General features: G+C 36.0%; 1 protein-coding gene across 1 annotated transcript in view; it reads right to left on the bottom strand.

Moving 5' to 3' along the window:
* KCNU1 (potassium calcium-activated channel subfamily U member 1) overlaps positions 1 to 20,172 on the bottom strand; it is a 261,654-nt gene that overhangs the window by 47,567 nt on the left and 193,915 nt on the right. The window contains 2 exon segments of the mRNA XM_043981056.1: positions 2,639 to 2,854; positions 8,238 to 8,337. Coding sequence (XP_043836991.1) covers positions 2,639 to 2,854; positions 8,238 to 8,337 — 316 coding nt within the window.

The following is a 20,172-nucleotide window of genomic DNA, read 5'->3' as shown; positions in this document are numbered from 1 at the left end:
CCACCTCATCCTGATTCACAGTTTTGTCCAGGGTTAGTCTTGAGTGTGACTGATCCTGCAGTCAGTCAGTCAGTCAACAAGTATTTAAGAAGTGCTTATGATGTCCCTGGCATTGTGTTATATATTGGGGATATGAATACAAGCAAAAAGAAAGATATTCCCTGCCCTCAGTGAGCTTAATGGGGAAAGGCTTCACATTAAAAGGAGCTGAAAAGGAGGAGAGGGCTGGGAAGGATGTATCCTGAAAGGGTCATGGTGACAGACCAAATTACTAATTGCCAGATGATCCTGCTTTGGAAATCCTTCAAGGAAGGAATCTTTTTATATTCCTGGAAAGATGATGGGGAGGGCATTCTACTTAGCCATCAGTTCTCAACTACTTGAGAGTTGGCCAAAGAAGCAATTGAAATAAGGGCCTGAGATTTCCTATATAATGGTGAAAGAGGGCAATTTACTTTACTTCTTAAAGCAAGTTAAAGAGCAAGAAACTTGCATCAATCAGCAAAAAAAAAAAAAATTAACATCTGTCTCAATGCTTAAATCCTAAGGATGTCTTCCTACTAACAGAAGGGAACAAAGAAAGCTTGCCTTAACCATGACAGTGGTATGTATTCTTTCCCCCATATTATCATATCAATACTTATCTGTTTACATAGTGTATTGTATCCCTCAAGTAGGAAATTAGCTCTTTGAGAGAAGGGTTTGGATTTTTCTTTGTCTTTTTTTTTTTTTTTGGTGAGGCAACTGGGATTAAGTGAATTGCCCAGGGTCACAGCTAGTAAGTGTCAAGTGTCTGAGGCCGGATTTGAACTCAGGTCCTCCTGAATCCAGGACTGGTGCATTATCCACTGCATCACCTAGCTGCCCCTACTTTGTCTTTTTATTCTCACTGCGGAAGTAGATGGTGCCTTTTTAGGAGATCTGCAAATTTGGGTTACATTGGTCATTGAATTTAGAGGTAGAATGAACTTTATATTTGATCTTGTACAATCCTTTCATTTTTACAAACAATGAAATAGAAGTCAAGAGAGTGGAAATGGTATGCCCAAACTCCCACAATAAGTAATAGGTTTAAAGTAATAAGAATCAGAACTAGGATTTGGATCCAGGTCCTCCAACTCTGGATGAAGTGGCCTTTCATTGTATTAGCAATGCGTACTAGAATTGGAAATTCTTCAAGAACAGTTTTTGGGAGATTTCTCTTTCTTCTTCCACTTCCTGCTCCAAGGAGAAGGTAGAGGTAGGAAAGCATGTGGGAATAAAATAAATCTGTCTGTGTATTGGGATCTATTTCTAAAGCATGAAAAAGTATCCTTTTTAGCTATGGGTTACCATGACCCCAAAGATAGTGATGTAATTCTCTACACTTAGGCAGGCTGGTTTTCAGGAGGCAGTGTATTGTCAAGTCTAAGCACTGATCTTGGAGCCAGAACATCAGGTTTTGAATCTTAATTCTTCCACTTACTATGTGTCCAAACTTTAGCTTAACCTCTTGAGGACTTGATTTACTCATCTCCAAAATGAGGGAGTTGATCTCAGTGAAGCCTAGGATCCTTTCCAGCTCCTAAATCTATTATCCTCCAAGGATAAAAACATAGTCCATCAGCTGCTCTCTGCAAAGTCAGCAATAATCTCTTTATTGCTAAATTCAACCACCTTTGTTTGGTCCTAATTTTTCCTTATTTCTCTAGAGCTTTTGATATTATTGAGATCTCCTCCATTTATATACTCATTTCTCTGGGTTTTTAGAACACAGCTTTGTTGTGGTTCTCTTCCTATTTCTTGGGCTGATTCTTCTCTGTCTTCCTTGATGGCTCGTCATCCATGTCTTGCTCCTTTCAAGGATCTGCTCAAATGACACATTGTTCAAAGAGCCTTTCCTAACTCCTCCAGTTTTATCTCCCCCTCCCCAATCACTGTGTATTTTTGAGGGCATGATATATAATCTGGAATCATTTATCTTGAAGAACCTTTAAGAAAGGACCCAGGTTTGCATTTATGACATGATAAGATCATAGAAATAGATGATTATAAAGGGCTCTGTGCATATCATAATCTAACAATAATTGTATTTATTATGGTTTTGTAACTGCTTTATTTTTCTTATTAGATCACCAAAATCACCATAAAACCTTGGGTCTAAGTTGTTTCTTTATACTTCTCTCACAGTGATCAGTACAGGTCCTCGCATATAGTCGGCACTTAAAAAAATCGTGAGGGTGTTGTAATATTTGTTGAAGTTTGAATATCAGTGTAAAAATACAACAGTACTCCTTGTGTGGTAGATCTATGCATTGTGACATACCCACATTTATGAGAAAACATGCATTAAAATTCATTTCTGAAAAAACTCAAAGGCCTTTAATAATATTAATTAAGTAAAGGAACATGAAATTATATTTATTTATATAACACTTTAAGTTTTACCAAGGTCTTTTATCCTAATTGTTGTGGATTTTTTTGTTTGATTTTCCAAATTGTTACAAATATTCCATCCAAATTCTGACCATATTCACAGACAAGAAAATCTTGGTGTCAAGAGGGTCCAATTCTTGCTCAGATTTTTCAATTATTTTAGAATCAATATTGCAAGAATGAAATGAAGATCTCTATTTCCTCCCCCCACACTCATACTTACTGCTTGTATGTACAGCTTGGGGAAATGTCTCAGGAACCTCCATTCTCTTTGCAGGTATTCCAAAGAACCAATGAACACAATGTCTTTTAGCTCTTTGAAGGTATAGTTACTGGTTCTTAGGGGCATCACAAAGTTCCGAAGCCCCAGCAAGGGTGATTGAGAATCTCCAAAGACACAGGCGACAATATGGTTCTGGAATTTTATCGTGTCATATTTCTAAAGAGAAATAACCGAGAGAAAAATAAAAGTGTTTTTTTTAAACCCAAAGATATAATTTCTAGAAATTAGAGAATGAATTTCCTACATGTGTATGCTTTTTTCCCCTGTCCCTCCCTCACAACTAAGTTTTTCTAAGTTTAGCTCTCTGCCTCTCATAACCCTGACATCAATGCAAGAGTGAGCTCAGGTTGGATAAATACTGTCAAGTTCTAAAATCTGGATAAGATGAACGGTCAACTTTACTGGTGTCAAACTCACATAGAAATAGAGCCACTAAATCCTATTAAACCCTGTGGGCCACAAATTGACTGAGAAACATACATATTGGCATTATCTATATTCTATTGTATTTTTATTTATTTAAAAAAATATTTTCCAATTACTTTTTAATCTGGTTCAATAACACTCAGGAATGTTGCAACTATGTGTTTGATACATCTGTTCTGCTTAACTATATGTATTCATATATTCATTAAGAGATAGCTAGGTGGTACAGTTGATATAGCACTGGCCTGGAGTCAGGAAGACATAAGTTAAATTAGATCTTAGTTACTGGCTATGCGACACTGGGCAAATCACTTAACCTCTCTGTGCCTCAATTTCCTTATCTATAAAGTTGGGATTATAATAGAATCTCCCAGGATTGTGGTGAGAATAAAATGAGATATTTGTAATGTGCTTTTCTAACTTTAAATCTATCTAAATATGAGCTATTACTATTATTTAACACGTTCTCTACTATGCTATAAGTTTTTTAATGGCTAAGACCATGTTTTTCTTACCTAAATTCCATATTGTTTTCAAAATTATTACATTATATGACACCCAGTAGTCTCTTGGTAAATCCTATTCAATCTAACACCCTGTGTGAGGTGTTAAGGAATAGCACTAAGGGGGTGGGTGGGTGGGGAGTGAGAAGCACTACCTGTCTGAAGTGAGCCTATCATCCCTTGGAACCCAGGTCAGTATTCTCCAAAGGTATAGCCTTCTCAGGAGTAAAATGTGTGACATTTATTTATCCATTTTCTAGTCTTGTCTATGCTGTGAGGTGAAGGAGGGGAGAATTGGAATGAAAATTTTTTTTCCAGTTCCAAACAAGGGTTAGAATCAATTCTAGTTAAAACTCTTTCTAGGGTTAAATCACCTAGTTTCATAAAAATTATTTTTAATAACTCAGTGATGTATAATAATTTATTTGTACTTTAATACTTAAATGGACTTCTGCATTTACTACTACTAGGATTATAGAATTTAAGTCTAGTAAGGGCTTTAGAAATTATGTTGTTGTGACATTTCAGTTGTGTCCAACTCTTTATAACTCCATTTGTGGATTTTTGGCAAAGAGACTGAAGTGGTTTGCCATTTCCTTCTCCAGATAATTTTGTAGAGGAGGAAACTGAGGCAAACAGGGTTAAGTGACTTGACCAGGGTAATACAGCTAGTAAGTATGAGGCCAGATTTGAACTCAAGTCTTCCTGATTGCAGACCTTGTGCTCTATCCATTGTGCCACTTAGCTGTGGTGTCAAACTCTAAAATAAATGGGGGATACTAATCTGAATTATGAGCATCTCTTCATATTGACAGTTTAAAATATATTATTATCTATGTTTTATGAACTATTTCCCAATTACATTTTAACTTGCTTTAGTCTAAGTTATACTCAGGAGACCCAATGTTTGACACCTCTGATGTAGTAATCCAACTCATTCATTTTACGAAGTATAATTTAGGGAAAAGGGCTCTGGATTTTGAGTCAGAATCCATGAATTCAAATCTTGAATCTGCTATAATGACTCTTGAAGTGACCTTGGGCAAGTCTCTGGGATTCAATTTCTTCACTGACAAAATTATAGAATTATTCCAAGTGAACTCTAAGTGTCTATCTGGTGGTCCATAGAAGTGAAAGTATTTCCCCCCCAAGTACTTATCTATATACTCATATACTATATACTTATATATCTAATGGTGTCTATAGATCTATAGAAATAGCAGTTTGAACTCAAACCAAGGTGTTCATATTTAAGAACCAGTGATACTGCCTTTTCTTCTTCTACCAGCCATCTAGAAGAGGATATAAATGCCTATTTGCAATAAATATTCATTCCCATTGCAACACAGATTTCCTTGAAAGCCAAATTTCTTTTGCATCTAATGCCCAAATTCTTCTATGCATTTATAGCAGTGTATATTGCGGCTCATAAAAGTGTCTGGAGTTTCAGAGATATTAGTTACTTGGAAGTCAGAAGAGACAAGGTGGTAAGACAAAAGAGAGTTTCTGTGTAGGTAACCAAATTGTGACCTCCTTAGATGAGTATTTATGATCTCTAGTTCTCAGTTTTGGATGAAATAATCCAGTAAGGCCTTTCAGTCCTGGATCTTGGGACTCCTAGAAAACTCCCCTAAGTCAGCTCTTCGCTGTGTTGCATTTTGACCTACCAAGTAAGGGAGGTTGAGGAAATGTCATGGGACGGGGACCTAGAAGCAGATATTTTAACCAAAATGAAAGTGTCAAATTAGCATATGTGCTAAGTAAAACTGCCTTTTAAAGAGCTCTCTCTATACCCTGCAAAAGGAAACATAAGCATGTTGTCTGGGGAGCCTACTATGAATGATCTGAATTTTAAACAAATCTATTTAAGAATTGTCTCTAGCTAACCAGATTAGTTTTAAGTTGAATAATGAAGCCTCTAATGCTATTTAATGTAATATGCCTGAAGTCCAACAATTACTCTTCTGAATAGAACTAAACAATTAGAAACAAGATGCATGGTGTGGGGTATTAATAGGCACAGCTAGAGATGCTTCCTAGGAGAAGCTGTGGGACAAAGCTGTTTCTTAGCATGAAGAGCACTGGACTGGGAATCAGAGGAGTTAGGTTTGAGATCTGACTTTGCAGTGAACTTTCTGTGTGACTAGGGCTAAGCACCTCTCTGACTCTTAGCCTCCTTCTAGAAAATGATATGGATTGAACTAGATGGTCACTAAGGTTCTCTTCCCATTCTCAATATTATCCTCCAGTGAACTGAGAGTGATGGTGTTTTAGGGATGGAAGTACAATTGTATTTATTTAGGATTAAATGTATTTTTATAGAGGTAGGAGGGTAAAGTCCAAAGCATTCTGGGTTTGGAGTCTGGAAGACTTTGGGTGTAGTCCGACCTTTGACCCATACACACTAGCTGTTTTGAATCCAGAAAGCCACTGTCTCTACGTTCCTGAAGCAACTGCCTAGGATTTATCTTTTAAGGCTGAGATGCATTGCAATCTACATTAGTGAAGGGAGTTCACATACTGTAAGTTCCCCAGAATGACAAAATCATAGATTGTTTAAGTAGACTATCCAACATAAGTCAGAAAATCCATGCCCTCATGTCCCTTTACATAAAAAGCAGGCTTATTATGGCTTCTGATAACAATTGCGCATCAAAAATCTCCAAAAGAGGTTTTAGAATCTCTCCCTGACATCTCACAGTATAGCCTTCACACCACAGATTCAATAAATGACAACAACTCACATTATTATTATCATTCTAGTAGTTTGGGTTTCATACTTTCCTCAAAACAACCGTCTGAGATAGGTATTTTTATACCAAGATTGATTCATCAGAGGGTTCTAAGCAGAGTTTGGTCTACTTGCAGGAATGTTGTAGTGGATATCTTATTGTGGGGTATGGGTTGGATAAGATACCTTCAAACTCTGAAATTCTGTGATCTATGATTCCCACCTTACAGATTAGCAAGTGGTTGTTCAGAGCAGGTTCAGAGGCTTGACCAGTGTTCATATAGTTCAGAAGTGTCTAAACAGGGACACTACTATTTCAGAGTCAACTGTTCTTTCTGCTATATAATTCCTATTATTCAGTATCCATTCATTAGCCTCTTGGATTCTTCCGTTCTGTAATGAACTTGCCAGCCTTTCCAAAAACTTGCCTCCCACTGAAAACATGTTTGGTTTCCTGCTCAGAGGAAGTTTCTTCTCTTTAGTTTGGAGTGAGACACTTAATTGCTAAAATGCTGAGTTTTACTTCCACTAATGGTCTTCCAATTGACATGACAACATGGAAGATTCCTTGCTTTTGATCCAATGATTGATTATACTCTTTCAAAACTGGATCACTTCCTTGGCAGGCCACTGGCATCAAGCCACAGGATGTTCCACATATTTGTGTGTTTGTATGTGTGGAGTATATACACATGCACATATATACTTGTGTGTTTTTAATGGTATAAACTAAACTACATATTAAAAGCAGGGAGAGAAATGAATAAAAGTTTTGATTACAAATTAGTCACAGAAGAACTAGCCATGCAAGGAACAATTCAAGAAATCATCTGTATTAATTATATCAAACCTTAGTTTTCACTGCTGGGAAATAAATTGTGAAGGGAACTCACAAAATAAGCATCAAAGCTAGGATGATACCAAAACACCCTTTAAGTCAAAGTTATTATGTCTGATTTTCTCTTTTTACATATGAGGAAACTGAGACAGAGAGAAGTAGTAAATTGATCAAGGGCACAGTGAAGACCATAGATAGACATCTTCCAAGATCTCAGATGGATTTCGAGGTGGATGGGAAATGCATACTTGATTGATAGGCATGCCCCATTTTAAAAAAAAACTCAATAAATGAAAATCCAGACTGAGAAAGCAGAATTAGGATATGTATACACACGTGCCATTATAAAAATAACACTAACAACAATACTTTACTTTGCAAAAGGACAGACTACAGGATTATTTTAAGCAGTGAGTTCCCTTAGTACATTAGAATTGATTTTCTTCACAAACTTTTAAATCACTTTCCAGGAACATATCTACTTGATAAACCAGGTCAATTGATATTAATTCAGCTTGATTTGTGTTTCTCCTTGAGCAGAATTCCATGCATCCAGTGTCAGACATGCAATTAATTACAAAAGCCCACTGTGTCATCATCATAATCCAGCTGTCATATAGCTAATATATTGGGGTATAACCTGATTATGTATATGTGTATTTGTTCCTTCCTCAAAATCTAACTGTATGTTTCAGAAAAAAGGAAGGGATCAGGGACACATGGCACATGCCCATAATCTGTGCTACGGGGATAAACTAAAGCTAGTGGATAGTTTGAGTTTCATATTTCTGACCAATTGGATTTTCTTACTATCTCTAGCATCAATCTGGTGAGCCTCTAAGATTGGGGAGAAGGGCACCTAATGAGTAGCAAACTGCCCCACATCTACAATGAAGCTGGTTAAAGTTTCCATGCTAATCAGTAGTGTGAATGAGCCCATGATTGGCTGATGCACTTTCAGTCTAGGCAAAATAAAGAGAATTAGTATCAAAAAAGCAGGGCTAGGGGTATTAGGGAAGGTAATTAAGGACAGGTACTTACCAGAATTATATCTTCCAATGGGACTGATTTGCACCAGTGGAACATGCCAGTGTTATCAAAAAGGTCATTTTCCATATCACTCTCCATAGAAGTCAGATCCCTAAGCAGAGAGAGTAGAGAGTTAATATTATAATATTCCAGGAACTTCCCACAAAGATGCTAACATGACAAGTTCCAATTTAGTTCTGCTTTCTGGAGAAAGCCTTCAGGAATGAGGAAAAGGGCCAAAGGAAACAAAAATTCAGTAACACCAAAGAAAAACACCAGTTAGCTCCCCCATCATGTCCAAAGCAATGTGAAGAAACAGCCCAAAAACCTATGGATATCTTTGAAGAAGCTAAGGGCAATATCTTTTGCAGAAGAGTTCTAAAAGAACTAGATCTCAAGTTGAGGATAGGTTAGGAGATGGGCTTGAAGTCAACTAAATCTCTTAGTCAGGTCTGAAGCAGAAGCTGGGTCTGAGGCAAGGGCAATCTTCTTATTTTGGCCAAAAGTCACTGAATTCTACATCAATGGAAACACAAGGAGAATGAATGCCTGAGATCAACTTGACTTCCGAGTTGGAACATTCTAAGGAAATAGGGGCCAAGGTTGCTAACTATGACAGTAGGAAAGGCTCAATATTAGCTCTAGGTACAATTCTGGATCTCAAATAAGGATTAGGGAGGAGGCAGGGTCTGGCCTAAGGTGACATCACAAACAGGTCAAGGGCATAAGAGGTCAGGCCAGGACCCAGCCTTCTGATTCAGAATGGCATCTGCACTATATAGTGGAAGGGTTGGCCTGCTAATAACTACTTGACCAAGACTGTGAGAGGAGGTTAAGAGGAGATTAAAAAAGGCTCTGGCACAATGTCTGGCACAATGAGTAGCTGCTAAGTGGAGCAATGGATTGAGTGCTGGGCTTGGAGTCAAGAAGACCTGAATTTAAATACCATCCCAGACATTTATTAGCTGCGTGGCCCTGGTCAAGTCACCTAACCTCCCTGCCCCCCAGTTTCCTCATCTGTAAAATGGAGATAATAACAGCACCTATCTCCCAGGGTTGTTGTGAAGGTTAGATGAGACAATAATTGTAAAGTGCTTAGCATAGTGCTTGTCACTGTATAAACACTAGCTATTATTAGTTATTATGTCTTCATCCATGAACTTAGGTAAAAGATAGTAATAAATAGCTGAAATCTCCTAATACAGAAAAGAAATAAAATCAGAAAGACAATTCCAAGAAAAAGTCAAAGAAGAAGAAAATAATTCTAGTAGTTGGTAATAGAACCTCAGAAAAATAAAAGAATAGGTCATCCAGAAAGATCCCATGAGTGATTAAAAGTGAAAGAATGGAAATAAGAGATAAAGAATGAAATAAGAGAACTAAAAGAGAATTGACAGCTTAACAAAAGTTAGAAAATGTTACCCTACTAGTGATCTCTTTGAATAATAGAATGGATAAACATGAAAGAATAATTCTATAATGAAACAATACAATTATCGCAAGTGTCAAAAAGAAAGAGATTAAGTAACAAAGAAATGTTATTCAGCATCACACAATATTATAAATCAATTATTACAAAAGGAAATAAAATGTTGGAATATATTATACCCAGGGTATAAGATAACCAGGGGTATCCTAGAACTAGACCTTATTGGCCTCTCACCATATGGTCAATCTGTTGACAAATATTGTCATTTTCTACCTTCACTACATCTATGTGTCCTATTTTCTTTACTCATAAAAGTCCTCATCACTTCTTATCTAAACTATTACAAGAGCTATAGATTTGGTTTCTTTTTTCAAGTCCCTCCTCACTTTAATACATTCTCCACTGTGCTTCTAAAATGATTTTACTTAAGCATAGGTTCCACCATATTACTCCTCTTTTCCCTCCACAGTTTCATCATCCTACCCCTTGCTCAATAAGTTCCAGTGGTTCTTTGTTGGCAGTTGTCTTTCATGCTCAAAGAGGACTAAAATGAAATCACTATGTTGGGGTCAAGGTACAGTGTTTCTGACTGTGGCTGATCAGACCAATATGAGCTTGGAAGGTCCTAAACAAATCAGGCACAAATAGTCCATGTGGAGATTTGGAGTAAAATTGTCCCTAAATTTGTGTGTCTCACCTTTCTTTTGAGATACTGGAATTCTACTTTGCTCATAGAGCACAGTGCCTTTGATTTTGGCACACCATGCTTGGTGGTCCTGTGTCAATATCTCCCATGTCTTACAAATGATTCCAAAGTTCTTCATAGAGACATTGACAGTACCCTTATATCACTTTTCTGCCCTCCATGTGAGCACTTGTCTGAGTTCTTCATAAAATATTTTTTAGGCAAACATACATTTGACATTTTTTTTGTGGGACAATGAGGGGTTAAGTGATTTGCCCAGGGTTACATAGGTAGTAAGTGTCAAGTGTCTGAGTCCGGATTTGAACTCAGATACTCCTAAATCCAGGGCTGGCGCTTTATCCACTGCGCCACCTAGCTGCCCCCTCCATTTGACATTTAAACAACATGGCCAGTCCATTGGAGGTGTACTCTCTGCTGTAGAGTTTGAATGCTTGGCAATTCAACTCAAGAAAGGACCTGTGTCAGGTACCTTATCTTGGCAGGTGATCTTCATAATCTTCCTAAGACAATTCAAATGGAAGTGATTGAGTTTCTTTGCATGAGGATGGCATATTGTCCAAGTTTCATAGGCATACAACAGTGAGGTCAGCACAATAGTTCTGTAGATCTTCTGTTTGGTAGGCAGTCTAATACCTCTTCTTTTCTGTATTTATGTTGGAGCTTCCGAAACACTGAAAGAGCTCTGGCATTGCATGCATCAACCTCATTTATTATGTGTACATCCCTGGAAAATATACTGTCAAGGTAAGTGAACTTAGCCACAGCATTCAAAATTTCTCCATTTGCTATAATTGAGGGTTATACATATGGATGGTACAGTTCTGGTTGCTGGAAAACCTCTGTTTTCTGGATCTTAATTGTTAGGTCAAAATTAGCACAAGTGGCAGAGAATTGACCCATACTCTATTGCATCTCAGCCTCAGACGTTGCACTGAGTGTATAATCATCTGTGAACAAAATGGTGTGCACCAACTATCCTTCCACTCTAGTCTTTGCTTGTAGCCTTTTCAAGTTAAATAATTTATCATCAGTGCAGTAACTGACCTTTACGTCATTTTCATTCTCATTAAAAACATCTGAGAACATAACTGAAAATATGCTGAAAAGCATGGGATCAAACACACAGTCTTGTTTCACTCCATTGGTGATTGGGATAGCATGAGAGCATAGCCTGTTAGCCAGAACCCAGGCATTCATACTGTCATGGAACTGATGTACAATACTACTATTGAACTTTTCTTCACAACCAAATTTTGCCATGATCTTCCACAATCCCTCACAATCAAAAGTATCAAAGGCCTTGGCCAGATGAATGAATGTTGTATACAGACCTCTGTTCTGTTCCTGGCATTTCTGTTGAGGTTGTCAGGCATCAAACACTATATTGACTATTAATTGGCCCTTTTTGAAGCCACATTGACCCTCAAGTACACGGTCGCCTTCCAGGTGAAGGATCAGTATATTGAGGAGGATTCTGGCAAGAATCTTGCCAGCAATGACTAAGAGACAGGACCCCCTCCCCATCATGATTGTCCTTGGATAACCTATTTCCTTTTCCAAGGTTTTTTGCTACATCCAAGATCAAATGTAAATTTTGCTGATTTATGAACTTTTCACTTTTCTTACATTTTATTCTGCTCCATTATTATGATATGCTTGCTATTTCTTCCACTTGACAGTATATATCTCATCTCTACTTTTGCTTCATTAGCCCCATACTTGGATTTTTCTTTTTGCCTTTTTCACATCTCTTAATTTCCCTGAATTCCTTTAGGATTCAGATCAAATTCTACCTTCTGCAGGAGGTCTTTTAGTACCCCCAAATTATAGTGGCTTCCTCTAATAGACATTTTATATATGCTTAGTTCTTTAAATGCTGTCTTCTCCATTAGAATGTAAGCTTTCTGAGGTAAGAAAGCGGTTTTGTCTTTGCATCTTCAGGGCTTAGATCAGGCTGATACCTAGTAAGTGTTTGATAAATGTGCTGACTGATCAGGGGATTAATAAAGAAGATTATAGGAAATGATGTTTTGTGGGTATGAGATGAGAAGGAAAGAAGAGGGATATTACCAAAAATATCCTCAATATTTTTTCGGGGAATTATCAAGCAATGTCCTCAGATGAGGGATTATGAGAAGTTAAAAAACACAAGAGAATATTGAGACATAAAAATGGTTAACTCAAGTAAGAGGTATTATTCCTCTAATAAGAAGAGGTAGCAATCATTATCTCACTGAAGACAACAGTATAAATAATTTGATTAAAGGAGAGAAGACAGGAAATTTTATTATACTCAAAGGCACAAAAAATAATAAAATAATATGTAAGCTAAATATATAGTCACTAAATGGTATAGCATCTAAGTACTTAAAGGAAAAACTAATCAAACCCTAGAGACAATGATTGTAGGTGACTACAATATTCATCTTTCAGATCTAGATAAATTTAATTAAAAAATAATTCAATGAACGGAATAAAATAGTAATCATGATGAGTAAATTCTATAAACATTAAAAAACTGAATTCTATCAAATTCATATCAGCATTAAAAATAAATCTCTAATATTATATAAACTATTTATAAAATAAAGAAGCCATCTTACTAAACTCCTTCAATGAGACAAGTATGTTTATTTGGGACTGATAATACAGAAAAAGAGGACCATAGTTAACCTATCTCTTGTGAGTGGTGATATGAAAATATTGATAAAATATTAACAAAAAGGCTACAGCAACATATTCAAAGATTATCTACTATGATCAAGTTTGATTTACACCGGGATGTAGAATTAACTCAAAGTTAGGAAAATGATAACATTAAAGACAATATTAACAATCAAACAATTTATAAATCCCATAATTATACAAAAATATGGAAAGTTTTTAGAACCTACATAAAGGCATAGGAATAAAGGGACCTTTTCTTAATATGACAAAGATTATATTCCTTAAACCAGGTATCAGTATTATCTATATATACATCACTAAAGACCTTTCCAATAGGATTATGAGTAAAGCAAGTATGTTCACTGTCACATTTTTTTACATTAAGTCTAGAAATGATAGTTATGGAAATAAGTCAAGAACAATAAATGGAAGGAATAAGAATAGACAAAGGAGAAACAAAGTTATCATTATTTAAAGATTTTATGATAGTTCACTTAAGAAACTCTAAAAAGTAAAGATTAATTGACATGATTAATAACTTCAGGAAACTAGCAAGATATGACATAAACCCACAAAAATCATCAGGTTTTCTATACTTACTAACAATTCTCTAGCAAGAGGAAACATAAAACAGTTCCATTAAAAATTACTTCAAAATCTATAAAATATTTTGGAATACATCTACCCAAAATCACACCGAGGACTTATAAAATACAAATATAAAATATACTTTATAGAAATAAAAGAAGATTGAGGGGACCCAAGATGTCAGAAGAAAGGCTGTGATTCCCCCAATCTCCCGACAAACACATCCACACACACCAAAAATAATGCCATAAGACAATTACCAGAGCAGCCTAACCCATATAAGTAGAGAATGAGACTATTTTCCAGCCAAAGATGGCTTAATTAGGCAATTGGGATGATCTGCTGTTTGGGATGAGAGAGTAACTCAGAACATGGTGCAGACCCAGCCTGGGACAGACAGCAACTCCAGGGCCTAGGAGTCTTTTGTGCCAACAGCTTCTTCTGAGGATTGGGCCATGGACTAGTGAAGGGGTTTGGCAGTTGGCAGGGTGAAGTGGCTGCAGTCTCTGCTGGAGTTGGGGCAAAGCACCCAGGTTCTGAACCAGTGGGCGTCTGACTCAAGTGGTGGTGGCCCAGTGTGGAAGGGGCATAGGCATGCCAAGCTTCCAACCATAGAGAATCAGATTTCAATTAGACATCTGCTTCTGGGTCAGGATGAGTAGTCAAAGAAAGCAGCAGACTATAGAGAGTTTTTTTGGGGGAAAGGTAGACCAAAATGTATGCTCAAAAGAAAATAATAATAAAGTCAAAGTGCCAACATCCAAAGCTTAATTGGTCTCGGGCCAATGAAGCACTCAAGAGACTTTGAAGAGAAAGTAGGAGAGATAGAAGGAAGATTTAGAGAGGTGGAGGAAAGAATGGAAAGAGAAATGAGAGCAATGCAGGAGAGTCATGAGAAAAAATTCAACAGCTTGAAAAGCTAAATGGAAAAGGAGATACAAAAGCTCTCTGAAGAAAATAATTGCCTAAGAATTAGGACTGAACAAATGGAAGCTAGTGACTTTATGAGAAACCAAGACATAGTAAAGTAAATCCAAATGAATAAAAAAAAAATAGAGGGCAATATGAAATACCTCCTTGGAAAAACAGCTGACCTGGAAAATAGATCCAGGAGAGATAATTTGAACATCATTGGAGTATCTGAAAACCATGATCAAAATAAGAGTTTAGACATCATCTTCCAAGAGATTGTCATGGAAAACTGCCCTGATATTCTAGATGCAGAAGGTAAAGTAGAAATTGAAAAAATCCACTGATCACCTCCTGAAAGAGATCCCAAAAGGAAAACTTCCAGCAATATTATAGGCAAACTGCAGAGATCCCAGGTCAAGGAGAAACTATTGCAAGAAGTTAGAAAAAAAGGAATTCAAATACTGTGTAGCCTCAGTCAGGATAGCACAAGATCTAGCAGCATCTACATTAAAGGACCAGAGGAAATGGAATATGATATTCCAGAGGGCAAAGGAACTGGGACTATAACCAAAAATCACCTACCCAGCAAAACTGAGTATAATGGTTCTGGGGGAAAATGGGACTTCAATAAAAAAGAGGACTTTCAGGCATTCATGATGAAAAGACATGAACCGAATAGAATATTTGACTTTCAAATACAAGATGCTAGAGAAGCATAAAAAGGTAAACAGGAAAAAGAAAACATGAGGGATTTTAAAAGGTTAACTACTTACATTCCTATATGGGAAGATAATATTTCTAACTCATAATTACTTTCTCAGTATTAGGGCAGTTGAAAGGAATACACTTAGATAGAGGGCACAAATCTGAACTAAATATGAAGGGATGATATCTGTAAAGCATTTATTTTTTGTTTATCCTTGTTTTTTATGGGGCAAGCAGGGTAGGGTGGCTTATGTCTGGGGCCAGATTTGGACTCAGGGCCTCCTGGGTCCAGGGTTGGTACTTTGTCCACTGTGTCACCTAGCTGACCCATGATGACATCTTTAAAATAAAAGTAAGGAATAAGAGGAGTGCACTGGAAGAAAGGGAAAGGGAGAAGTAGCTTGGGGGAAAGTAGCTCACATAAAAGAAAAAGAAAAAGCTTATGGAGTAGAGGGGAACATGTGGAAGGAGTGGGGGAGTGAGTGAACCTTACTCTCATCAGAATTGGCTCAAAGAAGGAATAACATACACACTCAAGTGGGTATAATAATATATTTTGCCCTGAGGGAAAGTGGGAGGGGAAGGAGATGGTGGGGGAGGGGGCCCAAAGGAAGGGAGGAAAGCTAGAGGGAGGGGGCAATAAAAAGCAAAACATTTCCGTGTAGGGATGGGGTAAAGGAAGGTAGAAAATAGAGTAAATATTAAGGGAAGGAAATAAGATGGAGGGTAATACAGTTAGCAGTAGTAACTGAAAGAAATGATGAGAAACTGGGAAAGAAATGATGAGCATGATGATATCAGAAAGATGTATGAAAATTGCAAACCATCAACAGAGAAATAACCAATGGTGTCTAAATACAGATTGAAGTATAATTTTATTTGTTTTATTTGTTTGCTCTGCTTTCTAAAGTTATTTTGTCTATTTTCTTTAACAACCTGACTAATGTAGAGATGTTTTGCATAAATACACATGTATGACTTATATTGAATTGCATGATTCCATAGGGAGGGTTGAGGAGGGAGGGAACAAGAAAATTTAGAACACTAAGTTTTAAAAAGTCAATGTTAAAAAAATTAAAACTCAGTTTAAGCAAAAATAAAATAAAATAAAAAAATTAAGATTGAAATAACTGATAAGAAATATAATTCGACTATACTAACATAATAAAATTTTAATTTAATTTAAAAGTTTAATTTAATACAGTGTTACTACCATACCAATCAAACTTCCAAGGTGTTAATTCATAGAACCAGAAAAAAATTACAAAATTCATCTAGAAAAAGAAAAAGTCAAAAATTCAAGGGAAATAATTAGAGAGAGAAAAAAAGTAAAGTTGCCATAGGAATATCAGACCTAGATCTATCTAATACAGTAAGCATCAAAACTTTGAATGGAATCTAAACCGTAAAAAATGACCAAAATAAAATTAGGTAATAAAATATCTGGAAGAAATAGAATGTACTATACTAGTTTTCAGTTGAACAGAAGAACACTAGCTAATAGGGTAAGAACTTATGTCACAAACCTCTTTGGAAAACTAGAAAATGGTCTTGTAGAAATTCATTTTACAACAACAACTTATGTCATATACCACAACAAATTTTAAATGGATATAAAATTTAAATATAAAAGGTCATTTTTTTAAAATGACATGTTAGGAGATTTCTTTCACAGCCATAACTAGAGGGAGAATTCTAGGTCTTTATTAATAAGTTATGATTGTCCATAATAGTTATATAAACTGGAAATTATTTTGCACAATGCAAAATCAGTATTAAATAAGGAGTGAAACATAATTAACATGGTGGGAGTGAGGGAACATCTTTCCTAAGAATATCTCTGACAAAGATCTGATATCCAATCTATAAATGAATTGATAGAAATGTATAATGATGTTTTTCCCTTTTCTGTATAGATAAGTGATTCAACTATATGAACAGATAGTTTTCAAATGAAGAAATATTGTATTCATGACTGACAACTGTCAGCACTCTGTGTGAGCCTGTCCAAATACACGGCATTTATTGGGAACGTGGTAAAAGACAAGAAGACAACAATGTTAATTAAGTTCAACAAATGGTATGCAAAAGTGCCTTATGTGCAATAGAAGCTTAACAATTAAAATGAAAAAGAAGTTACAGCCTTTGCCTTAAGAAAGCTCATAATTTAGCATTTATCTATGACAAGGCAGAGAGGTATTAGCTATTGAGTCAGAAAACCTGTATTTAAATCTTGGATATCTCATTTACTAATGATGTAACCCTAGGTGAAACATAGGTAGGCTATGCCTCAGTTTCCTGATATTTAAAGGGAGGCAATAAAAGTTTCATTATCTGCTTCAGAGGATATCTATGAAAATAAGACAATAAACGGGGTGAGCTTTTCAAACAGTAACGCACTATAGAAATGAATTGCTATTAATCGTAGATCTTAGGGTCTTATACCAAGTCTCAGGAATCTAGGTAGTTCATGTTTGAATTCTATGCATGATCCAGGATTTTTAAGGCTTGGGAAAAGTTAGTACTTAGGGATATGGTGTAATATTTTCCTCCCTCCTTTAATCCTTCCCATACAATAATTGCACCTTGAAAGCCAATTTAAGTAAAATTATTTGAATAAACTTTTGTCTTCATGATGAAGGCAGAACAACTTTAAAAGCACTCAGGTGTTACTTCTCAAGACATCTTGCATAGAATGGGAATTATCATGAATAATATTTTTAACAAAAAAAATAAAGGAACCAAATTAATAAGCACTAAACCACTTGTCTACTTTCTCATCACTATAAAATCTTTATGAGAATGACCTATGCATGCAACAAGTTATCTTCTATGAAAACATAAGAAAGGAACAAGCAGCCTTGTGCAGATTGTTATCTGCCACCTTTCATATATTCATAATCCTCTGTATACTGAAAGATGTAAGGAATATAAGATCCCAATCCGTTCATTTTCTGTACAATTGATTGGACAACATTTAATTCCATAGAACAAAATGCAGCTCTGAATGCTGTTCTCAAATATCTTGTCATATATAAATATGTAAACATGCTTAAATATATATAAATATGCATTTATATATCTATATACACATATACATGTATAAGCATACACATGTATATATGTGTATATATGTATACATGTGTATATACTTATGCACATATACATTTATATATAAACACATATTTATATAAATATACATATATAAAACTTGCTTTTAAAAGAGCTCTAAAAATCCAGCTACAAACAGAAATTTATTTAATAATCTGCATAGTACTGACATTAAGTGGATCCCGAAACATGGAGACAAATATGTATCTACCAGGGTCATAGGTGATGTTTAGAAAAAAGGTACAAATGAAAATGTTGCTGTAAATAAATACTGAGGTTCTCTATTAATTGAATAGACCCTTAAAACATGATTCACTCCTAAGTGAAATACATAAGAACATAAAAGAGGTTAGGAAGCTAACCAACACACAATGAAAAATACAAATTGCTCCAATTATGAGATTCAACTGAATTGGTTAATCTATAGGTACATATATAATAATTACACATATACGATATCAGAATAGACTATATAGAAGTAATGTGATGGAAGTTCTTTAAGAGAAAAGAGTACGTTTTTTTTTTTACCACCATTGCCTAGCACACAGTATATATTTAATATATGTTCATCGAATGGAATGGGATTCAATACATACTCATGGAAATTCAAACACATCCAAGTACATAGAGGTGTTCAGGGACATATATGTGTATTGTAGTGGTGAAGAGTGATCAGGACACCTCATAAATTTATTTTTCCCAAACCCAGTCACTTAAACCATACAGTTTAGGGGCAGATATCAGGGTCAATAAAGTATTACATTCTTAAAATGCAGAGCTGTCGAAAAGTGGTACTCCTTTATGAAGTGTGGAGAAGTTCTCTCAGCAAAATTAAAAGGCAGTTAGTTATAGGATGATTAATGATTTGCCCTTCTGAAAAGTGGGGCACACTTTCTTAATAGCCAATCAAGACTGAAGACAGTTTTGAAGAGAATATGATCCCTGGCGATGGAAAACAGAGGCAGTTATGGAAGAGCCTAGCTCTTAAGAAAAAAATATTCCTCACCTTATTTGGGATGAAGGGGATTTCATGTTCATCTCTTTTTTCAAATCAGCCTTAGCTTTCATTGGAGCTATTTTCCTAGAACAAGACACCAAAGCTAGTACGGAGCAAATTTGGTTAAGCATGTAACAATACAAAAGGATATTTTTGAGTTCAAAAGTAAGTTGACTGAATATTGGTTGTTGAGCTGCCAAAAGAAACAAGCCTAGGGAACTTGGCTGAGAGAACTCTATCAAATACTGTGTTCCATGGGAGCAGAATGAAGGGAAAGGATACTGTAGTGCTGTAGGTATCACATGTGTTCTCTAAAAGTATGCCTTTACACTAATATAATAAAAGTGTGATCCCATTCCAACTGATACTATGTGTGGTTGTAGAAAGTGCATCCTAGTTTTATGGAGGAATTTTTGTTACAATGTTTCTTAAAATGCTATCTCAGTAAATGCCTTTGCTTTGAGCTGATTTTGCCCACTATCAATACCCATTAAAAGTAAATGTACTGGGGCAGCTAGGTGGCACAGTGGATAAAGCACCAGCCCTGGATTCAGGAGGACCTGAGTTCAAATCTGGCCTCAGACACTTGACACTTACTAGCTGTGTGACCCTGAGCAAGTCACTTAACCCCCATTGCCCCGCAAAAAACAAAACAAACAAAAAAAGTAAATGTACTAGTTAGGGCTAATGAGGTAGAGCTTCCTGTGTGAGAACTCATATGGTAACTTGAAATTGGGGTTACCAAGCCCCCTGTCAATCCAAAGTGTGTGTGAGACTTGAGAGTTGCCCCAAAAGAAGCACTATGTACGTATATCATATATGCACATATGTA

This window comes from Dromiciops gliroides, chromosome 2, assembly GCF_019393635.1.
Source record: "Dromiciops gliroides isolate mDroGli1 chromosome 2, mDroGli1.pri, whole genome shotgun sequence".
NCBI classification, from domain to species: domain Eukaryota; kingdom Metazoa; phylum Chordata; class Mammalia; order Microbiotheria; family Microbiotheriidae; genus Dromiciops; species Dromiciops gliroides.
This window is presented reverse-complemented; position numbering and strand designations above follow the sequence as displayed.